At 38.1% G+C, this 27013-nt stretch overlaps 1 protein-coding gene across 4 annotated transcripts in view; it reads right to left on the bottom strand.

Annotated features, from left to right (window-relative positions):
- Positions 1-1093: 1093 nt before the first annotated feature.
- The window catches only part of oxr1.S (oxidation resistance 1 S homeolog), a 286716-nt gene continuing 260796 nt past the window's right edge, over positions 1094-27013 (bottom strand). The window contains exons 1-7 of one of the 4 annotated variants that reach the window (XM_041567228.1): positions 24123-24322; positions 13720-13800; positions 9382-9507; positions 9041-9193; positions 5138-5233; positions 3395-3468; positions 1095-1606 (exon numbers count right to left, since the gene is read on the bottom strand). In XM_041567228.1, the coding sequence (XP_041423162.1) occupies positions 1471-1606; positions 3395-3468; positions 5138-5233; positions 9041-9193; positions 9382-9507; positions 13720-13800; positions 24123-24188 (732 nt within the window). In that variant the 5' untranslated portion in view covers positions 24189-24322 and the 3' untranslated portion in view covers positions 1095-1470. Of the gene's footprint in view, positions 1607-3394; positions 3469-5137; positions 5234-9040; positions 9194-9381; positions 9508-13719; positions 13801-24122; positions 24323-27013 lie in introns of those variants that run through there. The other 3 variants (XM_041567225.1, XM_041567226.1, XM_041567227.1) reach the window with 3 other exon arrangements.

The following is a 27013-nucleotide window of genomic DNA, read 5'->3' as shown; positions in this document are numbered from 1 at the left end:
TTAGTAATATTCTTAAACCCACAAAAACATTAATAGTGCTGTGGAAGACCAAAGGGAGGCAAATGCTGTCCTACTATATTTACATCTTTTTCATTAATTGTAAACATTTATTCTACATACTAGTATTACTAACTGGGTTATAGCTATACACATTGGGAAAATAGAGGATACCCCATTTGGTGTCACATTCATTGACTAGATGAAACACCTTCCCTTTATTACCGAAGCAGTTGTGTTAAGCTTGATTGGAAAGAAAATGAGATCTAAGCCTATAAACAGCCGGTACATTTGGCTTTTATTCGGTTTCAAAATAATTTAAAGTGCTATAAGCAACCCGTCAATGAACACATTTCTAGAAGAACAAATCTACTTTTTGAACATTAATTTACAAGATTGATTTACAGGTTTGTCAGAAACAGCGGACGCTTCCGCACAGAGAGAACCCACTGTCACATTTATAATGGCAATTAAGCAATTTAAGCTTTTTTCGCTGTTTCAGAGGCTTATTTGCTTACGGAATGGCTACGGACATAGGTTCACAAGACTGTCATTTTTCTGATGTTACATGACAGTTTGCATGTTTCACAAAGAATACAAGTTACAATATTGTTTACTTATCATATACATCAACCGGCGTGTCAGATTTAGTACAACATATATTCATCCAGTACAAAACTATATTTGATTTTATTTTTATGCTGACATTTAAAGGTTGCTTGGACATTTTAACTTTTTTTGGGTGCGTTTCTGGTAGTTTTTTCAGGAATTCTTTAACTGCAGCATCTGATTCAAATCTGAAGCTTGCAACATGGAGAAATCCCACGAGATCCTTGGAGCTATTTTGCCTTTTATAAATGTTTTCATCATTTAGTTAGATGTTAACTTTAATTAGGGATGCACCGAATGCACTATTTTGGATTTGGCCGAACCCCTGAATCCTTTGCGAATAAATTTGGCCAAATAACAAACCAAATCCTAATTTGCATATGCAAATTAGGGGTGGGAAGGGAAAACATTTTTTTAATTCCTTGTTTTGTGATAAAAAAATCACAAGATTTCCCTCCCAGCCTATAATTTGCATATGCAAATTAGGATTTGGATTCAGTTTGGCCTGAAAAAATGCTGAAAAAGGCAGAATCCTGGCCGAATCCAGCATTCGGTGCATCCCTACCTTTTATAACTTTTTCATTATTTAGTTAGAACAGAAAAATGAACATACAACAGTCTGCAAAATGTACAGTCGCAGCTTCTCCCCATAATGACATCTGAAAAAAGATTTAGCTGCTGAAAATTAAAAGAACTATGGTTAATAACAAAAAAAAAATAGAAATATCATAAACTGTATATATTAAGCTGCAGAACATAGTCTTCAACATGTTTCACTCCTGTACAGCGATAAAGAAATATTCCATCAAGAAACGATTTTTTTCATATATATAAATATATATATATATACACACACATACATATTTACTCAAATGCCCAAATTTCAATATCTTGAACTATGAAGTCTTCTTTCTTAGAAAGCATAGAATTTCCAAATGTTTTACATGTATGACTTCTTCCATGATAAAGATCTCCATCCAGCCAAAGAGCGAATTCTCCACTGGAAAATAAAAAAAAAGTACCAATGCATTGTGACAAATATGTTCTACCGAGTTGTACAACTTATGGAATATGGATCCTTTATCCAAAAAAACGTCATCCAGAAAGCTGCGAATTACGAAAATGCCTTCTCCCATAGACTCCATCATAATCAAATAATTCTAATTTTTAAAGACGATTCCCTTTTTCTCTGTATTAATAAAATAGTACCTTGTACTTGATCCAAACTAAGATATAATTCATCTTTATTGGAAGCAGAACCAGCCTAGTGGGTTTTTTAAGTGCAGTTTTGGACTCCAGTCCTTAAGAGGGATATAAATGAGCTGGAGAGAGTGCAGAGACTAAGTGCAACTAAATTGGTTAGAGGGAGGGAAGAGTTAAATTATGAGGGTAGACTGTCAAGGTTGGGGTTGTTTTCTCTGGAAAAAAGGCGCTTGCGAGGGGACATGATTACACTTTACAAGTACATTAGAGGACATTATAGACAAATAGCAGGGGACCTTTTTACCCATAAAGTGGATCACTGTACCAGAGGCCTCCCCTTTAGACTAGAAGAAAAGAACTTTCATTTGAAGCAACGTAGGGGGTTCTTCGCAGTCAGGACAGTGAGGTTGTGGAATGCACTGCCGGGTGATGTTGTGATGCTGATTCAGTTAATGACTATAAGAATGGCTTGGATGATTTTTTGGACAGACATAATATCAAAGGCTATTGTGATACTAAGCTCTATAGTTAGTATAGATATGGGTATATAGAATTTATGTGAAAGTAGAGTGGGGTGTGTGTATGGATACTGGGTTTTCATTTGTAAGAGTTCAACTTGATGGACTTTGTCTTTTTTCAACCTGATTTAACCATGTAACTCCACAAAAACATAACTTAAGCTTTTTGAAAATTAAACATAATTTCAAGCAACTTTGCAATATACATCAATTTTAAAATATGCAGACCTTTCATGATTTTTAATGGTTCTTGACAGTTCCCTAAGCCTAGCCCCCTGCTCTCCTGCTGATCTGTCCGACTACTTTGCTGACCTGTCTGACTACTGTTACTTTGTATCAGCAGCCATCTGTTCTCAATCTGCATCCTCCAAACCCCATAGTTGCTTGCACATGTGATTTCAATAAGGAAAGGAACATCACAGTGCAATGCATTGTGGATTATGTAGATCCTGCATGTTGTCTGTAAATTGCAGAGTAGTTGTTACATCAGTGTTTAGTCCCACCTTCCCTGACAGGATTTCAAATGATGCAGAAAGAGAAGAACTGTTAAATGCCATTTCTATGCTGAAATCCAGCTGGTTATTTATACTTTTTGAAGCTGGCTGATGATACAAAGTAACAGTAGTCAGTCATCTCAGCAAAGTAGTCAGACAGATCAGCAGGATAGCAGGGGGCTAGGCTTATGGACTGTTCCAAACCATTAAAAATCATGAAAAGTAATGTATATTGCAAAGTTGCTTGAAATTATGTTTACCTTTCAAAAAGCTTAAGTTATGTTTGTGTGGAGTTCCCCTTTAATGATCTACATTATCGTTGCACTGTCCCTTTGTAGCTCTACTGCACATGCTCCACACCAAAGAAGAAATGGTTTGGGTCAGGCTGAGAGAGAATAGGACATAAAGACACTGGAAAGCAAGGAATGTGATTTAAAACATGGCTGCCAAGATTTCCTTTGCAAGGTTATATTCATTTTCCTTTGTCCTTTAACCCTACCTTCTCAAAAATCTGAATTTGTTTTAAAACAGAATCTGCGTGGAGCATCAGATGGAGTTCTAGTAGTGACTTACCCTCCCCCTCCAAACGCTAAAGAGTCAATGTCGCCTCTGATAAAGAACATGTTGTCTCCGGTCCATTTAAAGACCTAGGTCGAAAAATCACATCAATTAAAAATGAAATGCTACTTTGAAAACCATTCACAATAAAAATATATGACTTAAAATCTAAAAAAAACCTTCCAGCCTAGAACGTTTTAATATATACTCACACATAAATTGAATGAGATGGACAGTAACGGGTTAAAGATTTCAGTAACATTGTGCAGGTCTCCAAAAAAACTCAGTATCAGGATTATTTAAACAGGGTTATTTAAAGCCAAAATAGTTGTCTGTTTTAGCAATAAACATCATAAAAGGGTCTGCGGAGACACTTGCTTACAAATGTTGCACCAAGCTGCGAGTCATCATAGGCCAAAAGTTACACTTAGGGGGTTATTTATTAAAGTCCAAATGCCAAAAACAATCAATTCAAGGTTTTTTGTTTTTTTTACAATAAAATCTGAAATTTTAGTTAAAAAAGAAAACTCAAAATTTTTCGTGATTTATTATACCCCAAGGATGAAAAAAGTCAGAATCTGAAAATCCAGCATCTCAGACCTGCAAAGGTTGAATGTAAGTCAAATGGAGAAGTTCCAAAGATATCCTGATCTCCGCTGCGTTTTGTGCAAAAATCCGAAGATTTTCACGAGTTTTTTCCTCACACTGGAATTTTTCTTGCCTTCCCGCAAAGCAAGAATCCAAATCGCTAGTGGGATGGCATATGGATCGATTCGGAAGTCGATCATAGTTTCCTCGTGAGGCAACTTTGGAAACCTGAAGCGATTCATATTCTTGCCGACGGGAAGGCATTTCGGGGAAATTAGTCGCCCAAAGAAGTGATCATTTGTCACTGGGAGACTAATCTCCCCATCTGCAATTACCCTAAAGGAACGGGGAGGTGAGTTCAGTAAACATAGCTCAACTTTAAAATTAGTGCTTATAATGGCAACAAATAGGAAAACAGGCTTTAATAAAAAAAAAAAAAAACCTAATCTGCAAAATACAAGGCCTGTTTAACTTAGGGGAATACTAGCCCTTTTCTATTTTTTTCCCTTCTAATTTGTCAGCACAGAATCTTGTTTTTTTTAGTGTTTAGTTCTCCTTTAAATACCATTTAGTTAAAAAAGCCATATTTTATATATTGAACTTATTGCAGCAGTGTAAAGTTTCAGCTTGTCAATAGCAGCAATGATCCAGGACTTGTCACAGGGGGTCACCATCTTGGAAAGTGTCTGTGACACTCACATGCTCAGTGGGCTCTGAGCAGCTGTTGAGAAGCTAAGCTTAGGGCTCGTCACTAATTATCCAGCAGAAAATGAGCTTCCCCTGTAATATAAGCTGATGCTACAGGGCTGATTATTAAATTCTGATGCTAATTGCACTGGTTTCTGTGCTGCCATGTAGTAATTATCTGTATTAATTACTAATCAGCCTTATATTGTGACATTTCTATTCTATGTGTACTGTATATTGTGAGTGGGTCCCTAAGCTCAGTAAGTGACAGCAGCACAGAGCATGTGCAGTGAATCAGCAGAAAAGAAGATGGGGAGCTACTGGGGCATCTTTGGAGACACAGATCTTTACTGCTAAAAGGCTGTGGTTGCCTTGGGCTGGTACAGAAGCACAAAACATCATGTACAACATTTCTAGCTACTTCTTTAGTTAAGCTTTACTTCTCCTTTAACAATGACTAGCAGCAAGATGCATTGCGCTTACCTCATAATCTGGGCAGAAAGTGAATAAGAAAGTTTCTCCAGTGCCATAAAAGCAGTCACTCACTTTAAATGGTTCTGATGCCAAAGCACCAAAAATCTAAAATAAAAATAAAAAATCCCAATAAATAAACAGTAATTTAGATGTATGCCGCTAAAACCATCAGTCCAATAATAACACAACTGCATGATGAGTGATGTGAACATGAATTTGTAAGTAGGATAAAATAATATTAAATCACAATAAAAAACATTATAGGCTTAAAAAGCTGTTATTTTATATACTGAATTTATAATACCAGTTGAGCAGCTCTATAACAACAATGATCTAGACTGGGGGCATACCCAGAGGTACGGATCTTCACTGATTAAGGCCTGTAGTAGCTTTGGGCTGGTACAGAATTCTTAAACACAAGATATAGTGTTTAATAGCCAAATTCTTTGTTGAGATTTACTTCTTCTTTAAGTAGAAATTTCTGTAGCACCGATTTATGTAGCGTCTGGGAGTCAAGCAAACCAAATAACTGAACCAGTTCTAAACCAGTTTCATATCACACACCCCCTCTTGTTCAAAACATTAGGGCTGATCTTTGATCTTTACTGAATAATCGATTCTGATCAATAGAAATCAACGAAAGTTACTACCGCAATGATCAAATTTTAATGACTATTCGATCCAATAAAAGCATACCTTCGAAAACATTTAGGGGCCGATTTATCAGGGTCGAATTTTCGAGGGTTAATAAACCCTCAAATTCGATCCTCAAAGTAAAATCCTTCGAATTCGAATTCAAAGGATTTTAGCGCAAATACTTTGATCGAACGATAAAATCGTTCGATCGAAGGATTTTTATTCGATCAAAAAAAACTTGAAAAGTGCTGGGGAAGGTCCCCATAGGTTAACATTGAACCTCTGTAGGTTTAAACTACCGAAGTAGGTAGTCAAAGTATTTTTTTTTTTTTTAAGAGACAGTACTTCGACTATCGAATGGTGGAATAGACAACCGATTTTTAGTTCGAATCGTTTGAACCGAAGTCGAAGGTCGTAGTAGCCTATTCGATGGTCGAAGTACCCAATAAAATACCTCTGAATTCGAAGTTTTTTTCATTCGAATCCTTCACTCGAGCTTAGTAAATGTGTCCCTTAATGTTCGCTATAGCCTACTATGGGATTTGATCCAATCACATTCTCCTATGGATTCCATAAAGGTTCCTAAACAATGTTAATAGACCGGAGACTCCGAAACGTTGCACCTGCACTGCATTAAGAAATTGCAAGGGCTTGCCCTGCAGCTAAAAATCCTGTGTGCCAGTGAAGGTCTTTTTCTATGGAATTCTGTGGTGGCCGAAGCCTCTATCGTTGTGCACCAGGTGACAAGTTCAGGAAGGGTGGTGTTGGTGTGCGGTTGACTGAAATTTCTTGGCTACAACTGCTCTATGACATAAGTCAGTACAACTTGGGGAGCATGCTCAGTAGGATCAGCTAAAATAATGCTGGCACTGAGAAATGTATCCACTATTTACCAGAAAAGTCATTATTTGTGGTGTACAGCAGGTACCATGCTTGGAGTTTTCCGGATTAGGGATGTTTCCATAATTTGGATCTCAACACTTTGTCTACTAAAAAATAATAAATTAAACTGATAGTGCTGCTCCAGCAGACTTTTTCACTGAAATTCATTTTTCAAAAGAAATTTAGTTTTGAAATCTATGGGGCTAGACATATTGTCAGTTTCCCAGCTGCCCACAGTCATGTGCTCTGATAAACTTCAGTCACTCTTTACTGCAAATTTGAGTGATATCAACTCCTCCCCTTCCCCAGCAGCCAAACAACAGAACAATGGGAAGGTAACCAGATAACAGCTGCCTGGTAGATCTAAGAACAGCACTCAATAGTAAAATCCAGGTCCCACTGACACACATTCAGTTACATTGAGTAGGAGAAACAACAGCCTGCCTGAAAGTAGTTTCATCCTAAAGTGCTGGCTCTTTCTGAAAGCACATGACCAGGCAAAATGACCTAACATGGCTGCCTACACACCAATATTATAACTAAAAAAAATACACTTATTGGTTCAAGAATAACATTTTATATGGTAGAGTGCATTATTTGCAGTGTAAACAGTGTCATTTAGAAATAAAAACTACATCATAAAAATCATGACATAATCCCTTTAAATAAAACCAAATTGTATTGTTTTGTCTCCAATAAGGATTAATTATATTTTAGGATCAAATACAATGCCATAGTGACTGAGCTGAGGGGGTGAGGGGTAGGAGGTTACTGCAAGAATGCTGAAGTGACGTCACTAGGGCAGCATCGGACCTAAATACAGCCCTGCCTCTCGGGCAAGCAGAGCGGCTAGAGGGTTGCCAAAATTATATTCAAGAAAACTAAAGCAACACAAAATATTGATAGAAAAATTCCCAGAAGGGGAATAACTATACTGTACAATATGTAGATATTTGTTTACAAGCCCTCATTCGCGTGTGCCACTTACTAACAATTTAGCAATATTGAGAGCAGTTTCATAAACCTCCCATTAGATACTGGTAACAGCTCGGATGTCAAAGGTCGCCTCTCTATTTGCATTAACGAGGGAAGAAAGCAGATTCACTTCACAGACCGCAACAATTCCAGGTATATCATCCATTGAAGGGCTAAGGCTGACCTATGCCAAACAACTGGTAGAGCACTTTAGCCGCACTTTGCTCCACTGCAAAACCTCTAAAATATCTTTACACTACTGTGCAGGAGAATCGCGGTGTCCAAATTGGTTGTATGCCTTCTTCCACATATTTGTGTGATACAAAACAACTGCTTTGGATAGTGTGAAACCTCTGCTCGGTAGTGCCACGGTTTTTTCCAACAAAATGTCCCGTTTTGACATTAATATAAGCTTTACTAGAGGTCCATTTCCTATCAATAGCTATGGAAGTAAGTTTGGTGGAAAAAACCCCACAAAGAACAGTTTTGGAGAATGTCATTATTTCCACAAATTTCTTGTCTATCTGCAAAACATCTTACCGTAACTTGGAGTTAAAATAGGCATGGATTAAATGAGAACTAAACCCAAACAATGAATGCGGCTTAAAATACCACATTTTACATCATAAAAAATTAGGTTCGTCTATAATACAAGGCTGATTATTAAATTCTAATGTTAGTTGCATAGGTTTCGTGTGTGGGTGCAAAAACAAAACGAACAATGCAAGCTGGAGAAGGAGTCTCGCACTCTCAGGACTTAAAAAATAATAAAGAAGTTTATTGTATCACAGAAGAAAACACTGACGTGTCAGCAGTCTCAAAAAAAGGTTTTTATTTCAACTTGTGCATCCAACGTTTTGGCCCATGCCTGGGCCTTTATCCTTGATAAACCTTTGCGGGTCCCTATTTAATCACTGTATGCTAAAGCTTTGACCCAGCACCCACAGTGACTCCAAGACTGGATCAGAGTGCGAGCGTTTGTCTATATCTATATCTATATATCTATAGATATATCAAACGCTCGCACTCTGATCCAGTCTTGGAGTCACTGTGGGTGTTTATAGATATATATATATATATATATATACACACACATATATATATATATATATGTATTATTTTTTTGCTTGCTAATCTCAGCTCAGCTGTTTTAAGTGGAGCAAGTTATATTGGATGGTATGCAGCAGTCTGTCCGTTCTCTTTAGGGACATGGCAGAGCAGGTGACAAAGCAACCAGCAATGAGGTCTGTTCCTTGTATACTATCTGTGTGAGCAATGACGTCTGTTCCTTATATACAATCTGTGTGATGAGGATGGTTGCCCACTCCCTACCCACAGAGTTGGAACGGTCTGTGTCCACTGTAAGTGGTACCCTCACACAAAGTAGCCACCCAAAGAAAAACAAACATATCACTGTACCTGTGCATCACTGTCTTTAATGACCAAGAGTACTGGAGTGTCCAAGCCAAGCATCATTCTGTACAGTGTTTTCAGGCTCATGCCATGTTTTGCTGTACTATAAACAAGCGTCCATGGATAGCCTATTGTCCGAGGTGGAAGGTTCTTCGTTAACTGTTGAAAGACCAGATACTAAGGTTACTAAAAAATGCATTGGACAGACAGATGTGTTTTTTTATTCACAAACGATAAAATGTAAAAGGAAAGCAGCAAAACCGCTGTTGGGGAATGTCACTGGCCACATTACACTAGAGCAAAATAAAAAGGGCAAATGATAATAATAATAATAATAATAACAGTACCTTTTCAATTTGTTCAGTCTGCAAAAGAGAACTGGGATCACTGAGATTTGGACGAAAAGACTCCGGTTCCTGATCATTCTTAAGGTTTGTGGCTTGTTTCGAGTTCACGTCTTCTCTTGTTGTAATCTTCAGATAAGGATACAAGAGTATGAAAATGGTAACAATGTAACCAGCAACAGCACTCACTTTCTCAAAGTGCCACTTTCATAAAGTACAAAAAAAATGCATTTCAGGGAAACTATATGATCCCAGATCTTGGGCTCGTTAAAGTAAAGAACAAGTAAAGAACAAGTAACACATACAGTGTGCATGTAATGTACTTATTATAACCCTGCACTAGGTGTATTTCCTTCAGAAGCACAACTGTAAATTATGTAAATAAACTGGTGTTTAGTTGAAAATGAACTATAAGGCTACAGGTTGACAAGTCAAATAATCACACCAGGAGGATTCTCAGCTTGCAGATCAATGTAGGCCAACAATCAGCCCCTACGCTCTGTGACAGGGTGTTTGGGAAACATCATCGTCTTCGAGGAAAGTGCACTAGAAAGAGTGCATTTAAAGTGGACCTGTCACCTACACATAAAAAGCCGTATAATAAAAGCCCATTGCAAATTAAACATTTTTCATAAAACATCCATACCTGTTATAAAGGTATTTAAATATTTTGAGCTGTCAATCAAATATGATACACCCCGCCTCTATGCCTATTTTTGGTGAAGCAAAACGGGTCAATTTGCCCATTGCTACTCTCTACTAAATGCTAATTCCCCCAAAAAGTGCATGCACAGTCGGATGGCTTGTCACAGCTTCTACTAGCTTTCTAAGGTCTGTTGGGCTTAATGAAGTCGTTTGCACGTGGATAGGAAACTGGCTACAGGATCGGGTACAGAGGGTGGTTGTTAATGGGACATTCTCTACTTGGAGTAAGGTTCTTAGTGGGGTCCCTCAGGGCTCAGTATTGGGTCCACTTTTATTTAACTTGTTCATGAATGACTTAGGGGAGGGTGTTGTAATGTATCAGTGTTTGCAGATGACACAAAACTATCCAGCCCAATTAATTCCATCCAGGATGTGGCACTTGCAACACGATCTTGACAAACTGGCAATCTGGGCAGCTAAGTGGCAAATGAGATTCAATGTTGATAAATGTAAAGTCATGCACCTGGGATGTAAAAATATCCACCTATACCCTTAATGGGACTGCACTAGGCAAATCCATAATGGAAAAGGACCTTGGAGTTCTTGTAGATAATAAACTTGGCTGTAGCAAGCAATGCCAGTCAGCAGCATCAAGGGCAAATAAGGTCTTGAGCTGTATTAAATGGGGCATAGAGTCAAGGGAGGAGGGGGTCATTCTTCCACTGTATAGAGCACTGGTAAGGCCCCATCTAGAATATGCCGTACAGTTTTGGTCTCCATCACTCAAACAGGACACTATTGAATTAGAGAGGGTACAGAGAAGGGCAACTAAACTGGTAAAAGGTATTGAAAATCTTAGCTATGAGGAAAGACTGGCCAAATTGGGGATGTTCACGCTGGAGAAGAGGCGCTTAAGGGGTGATATGATGACTATGTATAAATATATAAGGGGGTCATATAATAATCTCTCTAATGCTTTATTTACCAGTAGGTCTTTCCAGCTGACACAAGGTCACCCATTCCGATTAGAAGAAAAGAGGTTCCGCCTAAATATTGGGAAGGGGTTTTTTTACAGTGAGAGCTGTGAAGATGTGGAATTCTCTCCCTGAATCAGTTGTACAGGCTGATACATTAAATAGCTTTAAGAAGGGGTTGGATAGTTTTTTAGCAAGTGAGGGAATACAGGGTTATGGGAAATAGCTCATAGTCCAAGTTGATCCAGGGACTAGTCCGATTGCCATTTTGGAGTCAGGAAGGAATTTTTCCCCCTCTAAGGCAAATTGGAGAGGCTTCAGATGGGTTTTTTTGCCTTCCTCTGGATCAACTGGCAGATAGGTAGTTAAAAAAAAAAAAGGTTGAACTCGATGGACATGTGTCTTTTTTCAACCTTACTTACTATGTTACTATGTAATGTGTCTGCATACAGAGCCACTGTGCTGGATCCGGCACAAGCACATGGCATGGATTTCGGCAGCAAAATGCACACTGGTGCGTTTTTAGCATTCAAATCTGCTCCCGTACCCAGACTGACGCTGTGCAGGAATATCAGAAAGCTGACGGGAGTGTAGGGGCTGATTCTTGGACTACATTTTTCTGTATCTGCCTGGTGTGGCAGTAGCCTTAAAGTGTGTCGCATACAATGGTCTTAGTTCTTACACATAACACCAACAATGTATGAAGTACTAGCAGATAGCCTTACAGAATAATAAAGGCTGCTATACCAAGAGACCAAACTTCATATTAACCTTTGTTTCCCGGGACTTTTGGCCAAATACTGTAGTGTATCACTATATCTATATTATTCCCTCCAGAGTTATACAGCCGAGGAGAGGGATCCGTTTCCAAGTATCCACAATATGCCTGTAACAGTCACTGCTAATTAAATGCAGCAGCTTTATCATCTGATGCCACCACTTTATACAGAGATTTGATTCCAATTAGAAGTTACATCTTATGGGCAGGAGAATCTTAAAGAGAGACAAGCATCCTCTTAATAGAGCGTAATGTTCCTGAGCCTTCACTAGCTAATGACAGAACACTTCTCAAAATGGTTGAAGAATTCCATGAATTTTCTGTCTGCTTCTGTGTCATGCTACTGGAGGAGATGCCAAGTAATTAGAAGAAATGGTGACATACAGCACAGCAATCACAAACCAACTTAAAAAAAAAAATATACTCCTAAAAAATATAAATTTAGACCACTCTGAGACATACATTGAACATTCTTAACCATTAACATGGTGTAGGATGGATCAAGATGGTAATCGGTTGCTGACCATGACAGACGCAAACATATATTATGCAGAATATTATCTATCAACCCCACCAAATTTTTTTTTTAAAATAAAATATAGATTTAAATCCAAGCCTGTTTTTACTATGTTAACATTTCTGTGAGAAGGGCTGAAAGGCAGGCACTGATTTGCTGAAGGTCTGTGCTTATTATCAGTGTTATAAGGCAGAAAAATAAAAATAGTCACTGACATGGAAAATTCTTTACCTGCATAACAAATGGTTTTTGGGAAAAAGCAGAGCATAATTAAATGATCTCCCATCATAACAATATTTAAATTAGTTTAAAAAAAACTGTGTAAATAAATAGGCTGTGCAAAATAAAAAATGTATCTAATATAGTTAGTTAGTAAAATGTAATGTATAAAGGCTGGAGTGACTAGATGTCTAGCCAGAACACTGCTTTTCAGCTCTCTAATTCTGAGTTAGTCAGCGACTTTAAGGGGGCCCACATGGGACATAACTCTTCAGTGAGTTTTCAATTGAGCCTCAGCATTCAGCTCAGATTCAAAAGCAACAGTTATGTCCCATATGGCCCCCTCAAGTCTCTGATTGGTTACTGCCTGGTAACCAATCAGTGGAAACCAAGAGAGCTGCAAAGCAGGAAGTAATGTTCTGGCTATTATGTTACACATCCAGTCACTTAAGCCTTTATACATTACATTTTTGGCTAACTATATTGAAAATATATTTTTTATTTTGCACAGCCTATTTACCTAGTTTTTATTTTTATAATGAACAATTCCTTTAAGCAGAAACAACAAAAAAAAGATATTGCACAGCTGTGAAAGTAACATCCTACAAGTACAGCGGTGTTGTTCATCTATATAACCCAGCATTGTCCACAGTCAGAGGCTGCTTGGGTGAAGTTCTGGGGTGCAAATAAAATAAGTGAAATTAGGGCTATTATGTAAGATTTGCTTTCACGAGCTGGCTGTAACAGGATTCAAACACCAAATCAATGACACTGCAAACATAGCCCTAAAAATCCCCCTTAGAAACAATTGGAATATGGAAGGACAGACATTCACATTGACCAGCACAAAGAGAAACACAATGCAAGCAAAAGAGCAAACAATGAGGCACACACGTGCTGAAATTACTATATCACTGCAAGCAATATATATATTTATTTATATATATATATATATATATATATATATATATATATATATATATATATATATATATATATATTTGCTTTATGTAAAAGGAAATAGTAATTTCAACGTTTTTTTTTTTGGAGAGAACCTTTGTAGTGACAAATGGGAGTGGCAATAGTGCAGTAACCGTGACAGGCCTTACAGGCCTTAATAATATATTCTATGGTTTGCTAAGGACACTACTGATCGGGAGATGTTTGATCCTGGAAAAGGAGTGGGGGGTAACTACTGAAGAGGGCACCTTGAGACGTCTGCAGAGAGTGCGCAGTTCTTCAGTATTTAGCGCATCGATCCTGCGGTGGTACTCTGCCACAGATACTACCTGAATATGGAGACAGGAAGACAATAATTCTGCTGACAGAGTTAAAAGAAAAGAAAAAGAATAAGGAAAGTTAAGGGAAAAAAAGCAACAGATGCAAGCGACGTAAAGCGAATGTCTGTACGATGAGTATTTATGGCGGCGGATGGCGTAGAGCGGGCTACTATTCAACGTGGAAAATAGGATTTGACTGGAGAAACCACGCAACTCCTACACTGCTAAAGTACTGCAAATGTCTAAGGTAACTTTTAGTATGTTATAGAATGGTCAATTCTAAGCAACTTTTGAATTTGTCTTCATTATCTATTTTTTTATAGTTGTATAGTTATTTGCCTTTTTCTTCTGACTCTTTGCAGCTTTCAAATGGGCGTCGCTGACCCCATCCTCATCTTTCTATTCAGGCCTCTCCTATTCATTTTCCAGTCTCTTATTCACATCATTGCATGGTTGCTAGGATAATTTGGTGCCTAGCTAACAGAATGCTTAAAATGTAAATTGAAGAGCTGCTGAATAAAAAGCTAAATAACTCAAAAACCTTCAATGATAAAAAATGAAAACCAACTGCAAATTGTCTCAGAATATCACTCTCTACATTATACTAAAAGGTATCTCAAAGGTGAACAACCCTTTTAAAGGAACAGTTCAGTGTAAAAATAAAAACTGGATAAATAGATAGGCTGTAAGATAAAAAATGTTTCTAATATATTTGGTTAGCCATAAATGTAATGTATAAAGGCTGGAGTGACTGGATGTGTAAGATAATAGCCAGAACACTAAGTCTTGCTTTTCAGCTCTCTAAGTTAGTCAGTGACTATAAGGGGGGCAACATGGGACATAAGTGTTCAGGGAGTTTGCAATTGATCTTCAGCATTCAGCTCAGATTCAAAAGCAACAGTTATGTCCCATTTGGCCCCCTCAAGTCTCTGATTGGTTACTGCCTGGTAACCAATCAGTGAAAACCAAGAGAGCTGCAGGAGAGAGCAGGAAGTAGTGTTCTGGCTATTATGTTACACATACAGTCACTCCAACCTTTATACATTACATTTTTGGCTAATTAACTATATTGAAAATGTATTTTTTATTTTGCACAGCCTATTTGCCCAGTTTTTATTTTTATACTGAACGACTCCTTTAAACCACAGATGACAGACCTGAGATCCTTACAGATGTTGGCATTCTACTCACTAAATCTACTCACTAAATGGATTTGTGTTTAACAATGTATTGTATGAATTAAAATGTGATTCAGAACTTGGATTGCAAGCTCTGCTGGGGTAAAGAATGATTTGATGAACAATCTCTATAAAGCGATATGCATTATGTCAGCGCCATAGAAATAAAGAACAATAATTATAAGAAGGGCTGCAGGTTGCTCATGCCTAGCTTCAACATCCAACATGGGATCAATGCTGTTTGGAAACCATAAATGGAACATATAAAAAAAAATGTCACAAACATTCACAAAGTAGGCATATATTTCCTTAAACAATGATCAGGAATAAAGAATGAAGCTTAAGTTATATTCTTAAAAGGAAAAAAAAACATTCTTTCGTCAGGACCAGCCACGACAAGTCACCGATTTGATATCCCAATACTGAGCTAACTAGAGAAGAATTAACTGTGTTCCCATATAAGGTCCATACTGGCCCATGCTTGTTAAGGGTTAATAGACTATACTTTTGGAGTTTAACAGAGTAGGAAACCAGACACATTCCAAGCCTGAATGCCTTACATTCCCATCATGAAAATGTCACCAGCATACACCCACATTTAAAGTCTTTATTAAAGGTCTTCTCTGGGATGCCAGAACATGTGCCATTCCAGCTGGGGAACAGAAGTGGATTTTGATGCCACTTCCCCACCTGATCAGAACTTTTCTCATTTTACCACAAGGTCACCGTCCCATGCACCATTGCCCCTTTTGCCCCCCTCTGCTAGAATTGGATCCCTGCAGCTGGGTTCTACTCACCTAATGGGGCACATTTATCAGAGTGAAAATACATCTCACCACATTTCTAAGGGATTTCGGGGGGTATTTTAATCATTGGCTGAAAGCAAGAGTTCACCCAAGAAAAGTAGCAGTATTTCACTCAGGCGGACTCTGGCGAGCTCTATGGGTAGGACTACATGGAGGTTCTGCGTCTGCTGCGTCTGCATCCGACAGGCGTGTCGGTTCAACGATGCGACTTCATCCGACATTTGTAGCTCTCTTACCTTATTTCTGTTGCATGCGACTTGTCGCAGGCGTTTTGTCGCAGCGCGTCCGATCACACCAAAAACGTCCATGTAGTCCTACCCTAATATCACTCTTTGATAAATAAGCTTGTCTACATGGTCCGGTTTGTTGCATGAAGTTTCTCAGCAAAAGGGCAAATGGTGCAAGAGCACACAGACCACTGGGTGCTGATCTATCTATCCATCAATCATCTATTTATCATCTACTGTATCTATCTATCTATCTATCCATCCATCCATCCTTCCATCCATCTATCCATCTATCTAGGTCTCTGTTTAAACAGCCAATCTGATGTGTTCAGCCAACTCCTGTGTCTGCACCCAGACTGATGCAGTTCCTATGAATGCAGATACAGGGAGTGCATTTCTGTGCAAAAATGCATACTCACGCATCTCTGTGCTGATATTGGTTCCATTTTCTGCACCAAGGGCCTGCGAATGCAGCCACAAGAGTGGGCTGAACAAACTGAATTTGGTGTTTCTTGACCTGTGTATAATAGGTGTGTCTGCCTGGGCGCTGGTAACAAAATGATGGATATATAGGCGATATATAAAACATTTTCAATTTGCATATAATCAATGACGTAGCATGCCTCCTGATATGAACTGTAGGATATATGTAGCAGCAAAAGTGTAAAAATACCTTTTTTATTTTTAAAAGCAAGTATTAAAATACACTCGCATGGCATTCACAGTTTAAATTCATCTATGTCTCGTCCTGTTGGGAAACCCCCCCCCCCATAAACTGTCAGACAGATTCTTTAAAGTGATACTGACACAAAAACTACTTTTTAAAATATGAATGCATATTAAAAGTTACCTATAGTTCATGCTGATTGTTTTTTGCTGAGAGGCTTGTTTTTGTAAGTAATTGTTAGTTCCTAAACCTGACTGTTTTGCCAACCTGACTGTCCCATCTCAGCCTGTCAAAGTTTCTAATGCTCCTGCTGCACAAATATGGCAGCCCCCTCATAGAGGAACATGGGGAATGGATAGGTAATGTGAAGCATTGGGCAAATACTTTATAGCAAAATTCTAAGAAGCATGCAAATCCTTGCAGCGTCCTTGCCTCCTGTTCACTGACGCAGCGTCCTCCAGTGACGTCAGGCAGGGGGGGGGAAGAAAATATTTAGCATGCAGCACCTCTTTGATACGGACACATTCCTATGATTTTTATAGTATCGATTAAAAGCTTAATGTTCCTGTCTGGTATCTCAGTCTGGCAGCTCAGTTATTCAGAAGTAGAATCTTACCGGTTACAATTTGCTACATTTAGTTGATAGAATTCTCAGCAGCATCTGTGGAATATTAGCAATTATTGTATCAATTCTAACAGCTGCTTTAAATGACACCCAGGGATTCAACTCAGCAGGGCCACAGATAAATGTATTAACCAAATGTATCAGTTTAGAACAGTTAAAGAGTTGGTGACCCGCTCACAGAGCTGCTTATGGTAGAGTCCTACAGCGGGTCGGGTACCCGCGGCTTACCCGAAAAAACCTACGGTACCCGGCTGGTTGGAGTTCCGGGTGTGGTTATAGACGCGGGTCGGCCCGCGGGTCTTCTCAATAACGATTTTTACTTCTTTTTTCTGATCACGTCTACTTCTGATGTCACTTCCGGTTTACAATGACAGCACTTCCTGTTTTACTCCTTTTTTCTGACCACGCCTACTTCAGATGATGTCACTTTCGGTTTACAATGACAGCACTTCCTGATTCTTGATGGTCATCGGGTCGCGGATAAGGTACTTAACAATTCTCCCAAAGATTCTCAGAATAAAAATACTCCCAAAATACAATTCTCTTGCTTTTGAGAGGTATTGTCTTCTCACAAATACACCTCATTGTGTTTGTTTACATGACAAAACAAACATCGACGCAGGAAAGTAGAATAAACAAATGAATGCAACGTCAATTGAAAGCTCTCTAAGTGCAAGTTTCTTCCCTGGGGCTCTATTATAGCAACACATCAAGTGAGTTTCACTTTTGCTCAGGGAAATTCGAAGTTAATGCACTGGGTGTGTAGGTTAAGCTTTTTAGTAAAAATAAGAAGAAATTGAAAAGCTGAATTAGCCGTCTTACTTGAAAATTTGTTATTTTTGGCATTTTCAACTTCTCAAACGTAACTTTGCCTATTTTTAAACAGTTATATAAAGGCATAATGCCTTTGCAGTTTGCATGGTGGCTCCCATAGACACAGTGAATGTTTGAACAGCAGAGGCTAAACATGGTGCAAATGGTCTATAAAGTTACACGTTTTGTTATTGCTGCTTTTTATTACTCTTCTTTCAATTCAGGCCTCTCCTATTAATATTCCAGTTTCTTAGTCAAATCAGTGGATGGTTGCTAGGGGGATTTTGACCCCAGCAACCAGATTGCTGAAATTGCAAACTAGAGAGCTGCTGATTAAAAAGCTAAATAAATCAAAAACCACAAATAATAAAAAATGAAAACCAAATGCAAATTGTCTCAGAATTAGGGATGCACCAAATCCACTATTTTGGATTTGGCAACCCCCGGAATCCTTAGAGAAAGATTTTGCAGAATAACTAACAAATCCTAATTTGCATATGCAAATATTCATCTGCATATGCCAATTAGGGGTGGGAAGGGGAAAACATTTTTTACTTCCTTGTTTTGTTGCAAAAAAATCACAGGATTTCCCTCACCGATTTGGTTGAGCCGGGCAGAAGGATTCAGCCTAAACAGAATCCTGCTGAAAATGGCCGAATTGGTGCATCCCTACTTAGAATATCACTCTCTATATCATACTAAAATAGAAAATAACCTTTTTTCTATCATAACATTGTCTTTGAATACTATTTATAATTTTGCCATAAAAGTATTTGCCTGATGCTTTTACATTACCTTTCTTACTACCCTGTTCCTGTATGAGGGGGCTGCCATATTTGTGCAGCAGGAGTCCGTTAGCATTAGAAACTTTAACTGACAGACGGAGATGTGACAGTCAGGTTGGCAAAACAGTCAGATTTAGAAACTTCAAGTGACAATTACTTGGAAAAGCAGAACTATCAGTGAAAAATGATCAGCATGACCTATAGGTAACTTAATATTTTCAAAAGAACATTTTTAGTGTCAGTATCACTTTTTAGTATGTTATAGAATGGCCAATTCTTAATTCTTTGGTTGGTCTTCATTTTTTTTAAAAAAATTTTTGTATAGTTTTTGAAAATTTTTGCCTTCTGGCTTTTTAAAGGGGGGTCACGGACCCCTCTAAAAAAACAAATGCTCTGTAAGGCTACAAATGTATTGTTATTGGTACTTTTTATTATTCATCTTTCTATTCAGGCCTCTCCTAGTCATATTCCTGTTTCTTATTCAAATCAATGTATAATTGCTAGGGCCATTTGGAATCTAGCAACCATATTGCTGAAATTGCAAACTGAAAAAAGTTAAATAACTCAAAAACCACAAATAAAAAATTAAGTTAATTCAAAATGTGGGCATCTAAATGTCTAGATCATTTATCTTGAATAGGCACAAACACATCGGCCACAACAACGTGCATCAAACCAATGCATACATTCGACTTGCTTTAATGAAGCTGTATATATTATTTTCCATAGCAGAATGAAGGCAGCTTCTTGCCTAAATCGGAGCAGGGAAGTCAGGAACAACTGTAAACTCAACTTTAACAAAGAAAACATCAAATAAAGAGAAATTTAAGAGGCTAACAGGGCAGCTAGGCACAAGTACAACTTATGAATGATACAAACGTCTGAGCAATGCTTCACAATGACTTATGTAAACCTATAGTTTATCTTGCATTATTTTACAAGTTCACATTCCTGACACTTAACGATTCAAGGTTGCATCACAATGCTAATATTGTATATTTACTAAGCAAGCTCAGTGCTGCCTTATACTCCTGCTACATTACTAGTATGGCAGCATTTATGAACCAAAAAACCATAGCTGCTTCTGTATGTTTGCACAGCTTAAAGGGGACCCGTCACCCAAAATAAATATTCCAAATCCTATTTCATCACGTTAGCCAAGCAAAATTAACTACTCTGTATAAATTATGTGAATCTTGTTTCCTCCAGTCTGGGAATTCATAATTATAACAAGCAGGCAGGAGCCATTTTGTGGACACTGTTATTAAGACAAGTCTTGTATCATCTCAGAATCTTGTTAATGCAGCAGAGTAGGGGACCTGATGTCCATCCCCATGTACTGGTTACACAATTAAATGGTTAAGAGAACTGGGGGAATGTGAGGAGGGAAGTGACATCTAGGAAGTGCTGAATGGAAAGTGAAAGTAATTGTCTGCCCCATCCCTATTCCCAAGGCATAGAGGAGGGGCAGACAATATTTGATTGACAGCTGAGCTTTTTAAACGAGTTTACAACAGCTATGAATGCTTTAATAAAAAAAAAAAAAAAAAGAATTTGGATTTCATGTTTAATTTGAAATGGACTTTTATTATACAGATTTTTCTGTCTGGGTGACAGGTCCACTTTAAAGTCAGTTTATTAACTTTCAAAACTGACCTGGGCCAATTGGTTAGATATGGTCCACAAGGGGCCACATGATTATTTGTCCATTTTAATGAACATGTGGGGTTCATACACATTTTCTATTCTACTATAGTTTGAGAGCTTGTTGAAGAAGTACAAATGCAGCTTGTTGCATCTGGGAGGAAAAAACCACGGCACGCAAGTTGGCTAAAACACAGATGTAAATGCTTGCGGGTACATCCAGACACAATAAAATGCAATTCGTTTGCTTAAGGGGTTGTTCACATTTGAATTAACTTTTAGTATGATGTAGAGAGATATTCTGAGACAATTTGCAACTGGTTTTCATTTTTTTTATGGTTTGAGTTATTTAGCTTTTGTATTCAGCAGCTCTTCAGTTTGCAGTTTCAGCAATCTGGTTGCAAGGGTCCAAATTACCCTAGCAACCATGCATTGATATGAATAGGATACTGGAAAATGAATAGGAGTGGAAACCATGTATGCATGTGTAACTTTACGGAGCATTTGTTTTTAAATGGGGTCAGTGACCCCCACTTGAAAGCTGGAAAAAATAAGAAATAAAAGACAAATACTTACAAAACTATATAAAAAAAAATTAAAAAATAATGAAAACCAATTGAAAAGTTGCTTAGAATCGTCCATTGTATAACATACTAAAAGTAAACCACCCCTTTAAGGGATCTCAAATATGCATCAAGTGGAAGATAAGACATCACAGTGCCTTTACAATGGAGGCCAGGAGCAGCTCTTCCTGGTTTGCAGAGCCATCAACCAACCCCATGTCATGTGGGAGATAACCCAGACCTTTTTTGCAGACCAGAACTCCTCTTCACACTAAGAGGCAGACTTTTCGCCATTGTTGCCACCCGCAGGGACATCACCAGTTCACTAACAGGCGCAGGCACCCATTTGCTAGTAGTGAACTGTCGCTAGTGTTAATTCACACTCATTGCCAGGTGACTTTTTGCTCTGGCGAACGATCGTTACTCCACCTCATACCAGGGGAACTGCTAAAAAGAAGCTACATCTTCCTCAGTCTTATGTCACTTACATCATATCCTGTGTGCCGAAAATGCATTAACGTTCCAAAAACACTGGCGACTTTTCCTTTTTTAAGCGGGATTGCCTGCAAAAGTCCTAACTTTTAACTATTTTTGGGTAACCGGTTTTCTCCAGACATTTCATAACATATGGAACATTCATTTTACAATGGGCTCATGTGTAGGGCATTATATTAACTCTCTTGTCTTTATTAAGGTTCCCTGGACATTTGTAAGAAAAAGTGGTAACTTCAAGCATTTGCAGCAACATTTATAATAAAGACGTCCATACAACTTTAAATTAACCGTCTTATGCAAATTGACCTAAGTGCAAGATCACTAACGAATTTTCGCTAGGCACAAATGAACGCTAGCGCATCTTCGATAGGAAAGGCTTGCACTGCCGAAGTAACGCTAGCGAAAAGTCGTCAGCATTCGCCACCCGGGACGAAACTTTGCATTTCAGTGAATTAGCATATTTGTAGCGTATTCGCGCCTGGCAAAGTGGTGCGAGGGGTGCAAAGCGGTCGCCTCCGGCATCTCAGATCTGTCAAGGTTGCATATAAGTCAATAGAAGTCCCAATGATTTTTTTGATGTGCGCTGGGTTTTGTGCAATTCCCCAAAGTTTTCAGGCAAAAAGCATAAGAAATCTGAGTTTTCGGGTGAAAAATCAAAAAAAAAAAATTGTGAAAATCGGGAGGAAAATCCGAAAAAAATTGTGAAAATCTGATTTTGTAATGTAATAATAATAAATAAGCATTTGCTGAGTTTGCAGCAGAAAATGTTGAGATAAAATCGGACTTTGATAAATAACCCCTTAATTTCTAGAAAAAAAAAAAACTCCCATAGAAATGGTGTAACTTTAAAGGAGAACTAACCCCTAAATATGAACATGGCTAAAAATGCCATATATTATACACTGAGCTTATTACAGCCTAAAGTTTCAGCTTGTCAATAGCAGCAATGATCCAGGACTTCAAACTTGTCACAGGGGGTCACCATCTTGGAAAGTGTCTGTGACACTCACATGCTCAGTGGGCTCTGAGCAGCTGTTGAGAAGCTAAGCTTAGGGCTCGTCACTAATTATCCAGCAGAAAATGAGCTTCCCCTGTAATATAAGCTGATGCTACAGGTTTGCTGATTATTAAATTATGATGCTAATTGGACTGGTTTCTGTGCTGCCATGTAGTAATTATCTGTATTAATTACTAATCAGCCCAGGTCCGGACTGAGAATTAAAATTTGCACTGGCATTTCAGGTACACAGAGGCCCAATCAGCCCACACAGAGGCCCAAAAAGCCCCTACCAGCCCACTAAATACTACATTTCTATGGGACCTTATAGCAGCCCCTCTGGCAATTGCCAGAACCCACAGATTGCCAGTCCGGCCTTGAATCAGCCTTTTATTGTGACATTTCTATTCTATGTGTACTGTATAATGCGAGTGGGTCCCTAAGCTCAGTAAGTGACAGCAGCACAGAGCATGTGCAGTGAATCAGCAGAAAAGAAGATGGGGAGCTACTGGGGCATCTTTGGAGACACAGATCTTTACTGCTAAAGGGCTGTGGTTGCCTTGGGCTGGTACAGAAGCACAAAACAGAATGTACAACATTTGTAGCTACTTCTTTAGTTAAGCTTTAGTTCTCATTTAACCTGTATTGGTTTTTCAGCTAAACTGCATGCAAGCATGGTGTTTCCTCAGCCTGACACATGGGTTTGCCGAGTTATATACCCTCCCCCCCTCTTAATATCTGGGGTGGCAGTTGCACCAATTTGTCATATACCACAACCACTGACCATACAAACATCACATATCATGTAGCTGTGCAATACGGATAATATCATGGTAATCTCTTCGTACACTAGACTGCGCAAGCAAACACACCTTTTCAATATGACATGCCATTCATTTGATAAACTGCTCTGAAACCACAACGAATAATTTAATATTTCTAGGAAACAAAATAACCAGAGCAGAATAATAAATACTCTTCTGTTTAAATGAAAATGTTAATTACAGCTGGAATATTGGCACAAGCCTGTCATGTGCGATTACCAACAATTATATTCCACATCAGCAGATCTACAAGCACATCCCAGTTACTGAAACATCCCAAGAAAACACCATTATTTCTCTTATTCTGAACAGGAATCTCTGCCGTACTAACAACACAATAGGTTGGCAGCAAGAAGCCTGGCTATGCCGGATACTGAAATTGTTGGACAATGACATGAAGTGGAACCTAAACATAATAAGAGTCAGCAGTGGGAATTAGGGGAAGCAAAATTATAAGTAATTTGCACCTATATATAAGTTTGTGCAGCGGAGACATTAAAGGGCAAGGCTGCTACTATGGAATACAGATAATATAATCCATAGTGAGAACTATACACACATATGTTAATAAGCAGCACTTTGCATGTGAGGCTTTAATTGAATATACACAGATCTAACAAGAAAACTAAACACACAAGTCCAGCTACACAAACAAACCCAGACGTTCAATTAGAACATGAAGAAATCACTGATACATGTCCATTTACCAGAGAATATCTGTGATTGGCTGTTGGATGCTTTCTTCCCTTCTTGCCATACCAAAACCGAGACATTTCCCTTTCCAGCCAAAAAAAAAAAATGTTATTGGTTCAAATTAGATCCGAATGCGATTCCAAACATGTTCTCTGCCTTCCCTTACAGCTCCCAGGTCTCTGTGTGCTCTAGTGTTACACAGTAACTGCAAGCAAGTTCTAACTGACTGACAGCATCAACAGCAAATCAGAGAGCTGCCTGCCACCAGTGGGCGGGACAGGAGGGAACGAGTTTGGTTGAAGTGTGCATGACTCAGTAAAAAGGGAAGATAGTTTAAAGGCACAGTACACAAACAAAAAATAAGCAATTCAAGGGGCCTTTTACTTACAGGATTAAAGGAAAACTATACCCCCAAAATGAACACTTAAGCAACAGACAGTTTACATCATATTAAGTGGCATATTGAATCTTACCAAACTGGAATATATATGTAAGTAAATATTGCCCTTTTAATCTCTTGCCTTGAACCACCATTTGGTGATGGTCTGTGTGCCGCCTCAGAGATCACCTGACCAGAAATACTGCAGCTCTAACTGTAACAGGAAGAAGTGTGGAAGCAAAAGACAGAACTCTGTCTGTTAATTGGCTCATGTGACCTAACAAGTATGGTTTGTTTGTGTGCACAGTGGACGGCCCTTATTTTTTTAAAATGGCAATTTTCTATTTATGATTACTAGTGACGGGCGAATTTCCCCCATTTCGATTCGCAGAAAAAAGCGCGAATTTCACGCAAAGTTTGTGACGCAGTGAAAATTTGCAGAAAAATTGTGAAATTGGAAAGTTTCAGGAAAAAATCTTGAAAAACTTGACATTTTCACAAAAACATCATGAAAATCTGACATTTTCACAAAATAGTGAAAATCTGAAATTTTCACAAAAAAATTGTGAAAATCCAACATTTTCAAGAAAAAAAACGTGAAAATTGACCCCAGCGTCCAAGCTGGCACTGGCGTTAGAGTCAATGGGCATCCAAATAGTGTTGACGCGAGTGAATTTTCAGACGCGCGTCCCGACAAAACGTGGAAATTCGCCACAAATTCATGCCAACCGAATTTATTCGCCCATCACTAATGATTACCCAATGGCACATACTACTAGAAAAGTATATTATTATGAAAATGGTTTATTTACATGAAGCAGGGTTTTACACATGAGCTGTTTTTGTTTGAGGGGTATTGTTTCCTATTATTTTTGTTTTTCTAGTTATTCAACTTTTATTCAGCAGCTCTCCAGTTTGCAATTTCAGCAAACTGGTTGCTAGTGTCCAAATTACCCTAGCAACCATGCATTGATTTGAATAAGAGACTGGAATATGAATAGGAGAGGCCTGAATAGAAAGATGAGCAATTAAAAAGTAGCAGTAGGGGTGGTTCACCTTTAAGGTAACTTTTATTATTTTATAGAACAGACAATTCTAATTTTCAATTGGTTTTCATTATTTTTTATGTTTTTATAGTTATTTGCCTTTTTTTTCTGACTCTTTGCAGCTTTCAAATGGGAGTCGCCGACTCCCTTCTAAAAAACAAATGCTCTGTAAGGCTACAAATTTATTGTTACTTTTTATTACTCATCCTTCTATTCAGGCCTCTCCTATTCCAGTGTCTTATTCAAATCAATGCATGGTTGCTAGGGTAATTTGGACCCTAGTTACCAGATTGGTTAAGATGTAAACTGGAGAACTGCTGAATAAAAACCAAAATAATAAAAAATGAAAACTAAAAGTTAATTTAAAGGTGAACAACCCCTTTAACAATACATTTAACAGACCATTTGTTTTTTAGATGGGGTCAGTGACCCCCATTTGAAAGCTGTGAAGATTTAGAAGAAGGCGGCAAATGGTTAATATACGACTGAAAATAAATAATGAAGACCAATTGAAAAATTGCTTAGAACTGGCTTGAAGTTCTTATAACATACTTGAAGTTAATTTAAAGGTGAACCACCCTTTAATACAGTCCAATAATATACATGAATAAAAACACTGAAAAAGAGGGGAGTAACACTGTATATCTTGTATGTCGATCTTAATACAGTCCAATAAAATACAGCTGCAAACATTATGATTTCCTAATGGACAACTTAAAAACAACACAAAAATGCTTTCTTTTTGGATTATGAAAATAAATCAATTTGTCAGGGCAATTTAAGTAAATCAGATTACAGGGATAAATCTGTCTGTGAATGAGCCATTCATTAGAAGAGAGCGAGGAGCACATCCAACTTAACGCAGCTAAAATATCTCTCCGGGTGGATGGAAGTCCTGGGGTATCTAAACGACACTATCATTGATAGGAATCAGTGTTTTAGTATACATGTATGGGACCCGTTATCCAGAAAGCTCTGTACGTGACGTTTTCTGCATAACAGATCTTTCTGTAATTTGGATCTTCTACTAGAAAATCACGTAAACATTAAATAAACCCAATATGCTGGTTTTGTTTCCAATAAGGATTAATTATATCTTAGTTGGGATTAAGTACAAAGTACAGGTATAGGATCAGTTATCCAGAAACCCATTATCCAGAAACCCATTATCCAGAAAGATCCAAATTATGGAAAGGCTGTCTCCCATAGACTCCATTTTATTCAAATAATTAATCCTTATTGGAAGCAAAACCAGCCTATTGGGTTTATTTATTGTTTACATGATTTTCTAGTAGACTTAAGGCATGAAGATCCAAATGACAGTGAAACCTCGATTTTTAGTTTTAAGTTTTCCTGCATTTTACATTTGTGGTTCCACCATTTTATAATGCAGTCCAATGGGTGCATTTCCCTGATTTTTTACATCAAAATTGTATCCAAAAACTGCTTTTTTTCCCTCTGTGAATGTTATTATTTGTGA

The sequence above is a fragment of the Xenopus laevis genome, chromosome 6S (assembly GCF_017654675.1).
Source record: "Xenopus laevis strain J_2021 chromosome 6S, Xenopus_laevis_v10.1, whole genome shotgun sequence".
In the NCBI taxonomy this organism is placed as follows: Eukaryota; Metazoa; Chordata; class Amphibia; order Anura; family Pipidae; genus Xenopus; species Xenopus laevis.
This window is presented reverse-complemented; position numbering and strand designations above follow the sequence as displayed.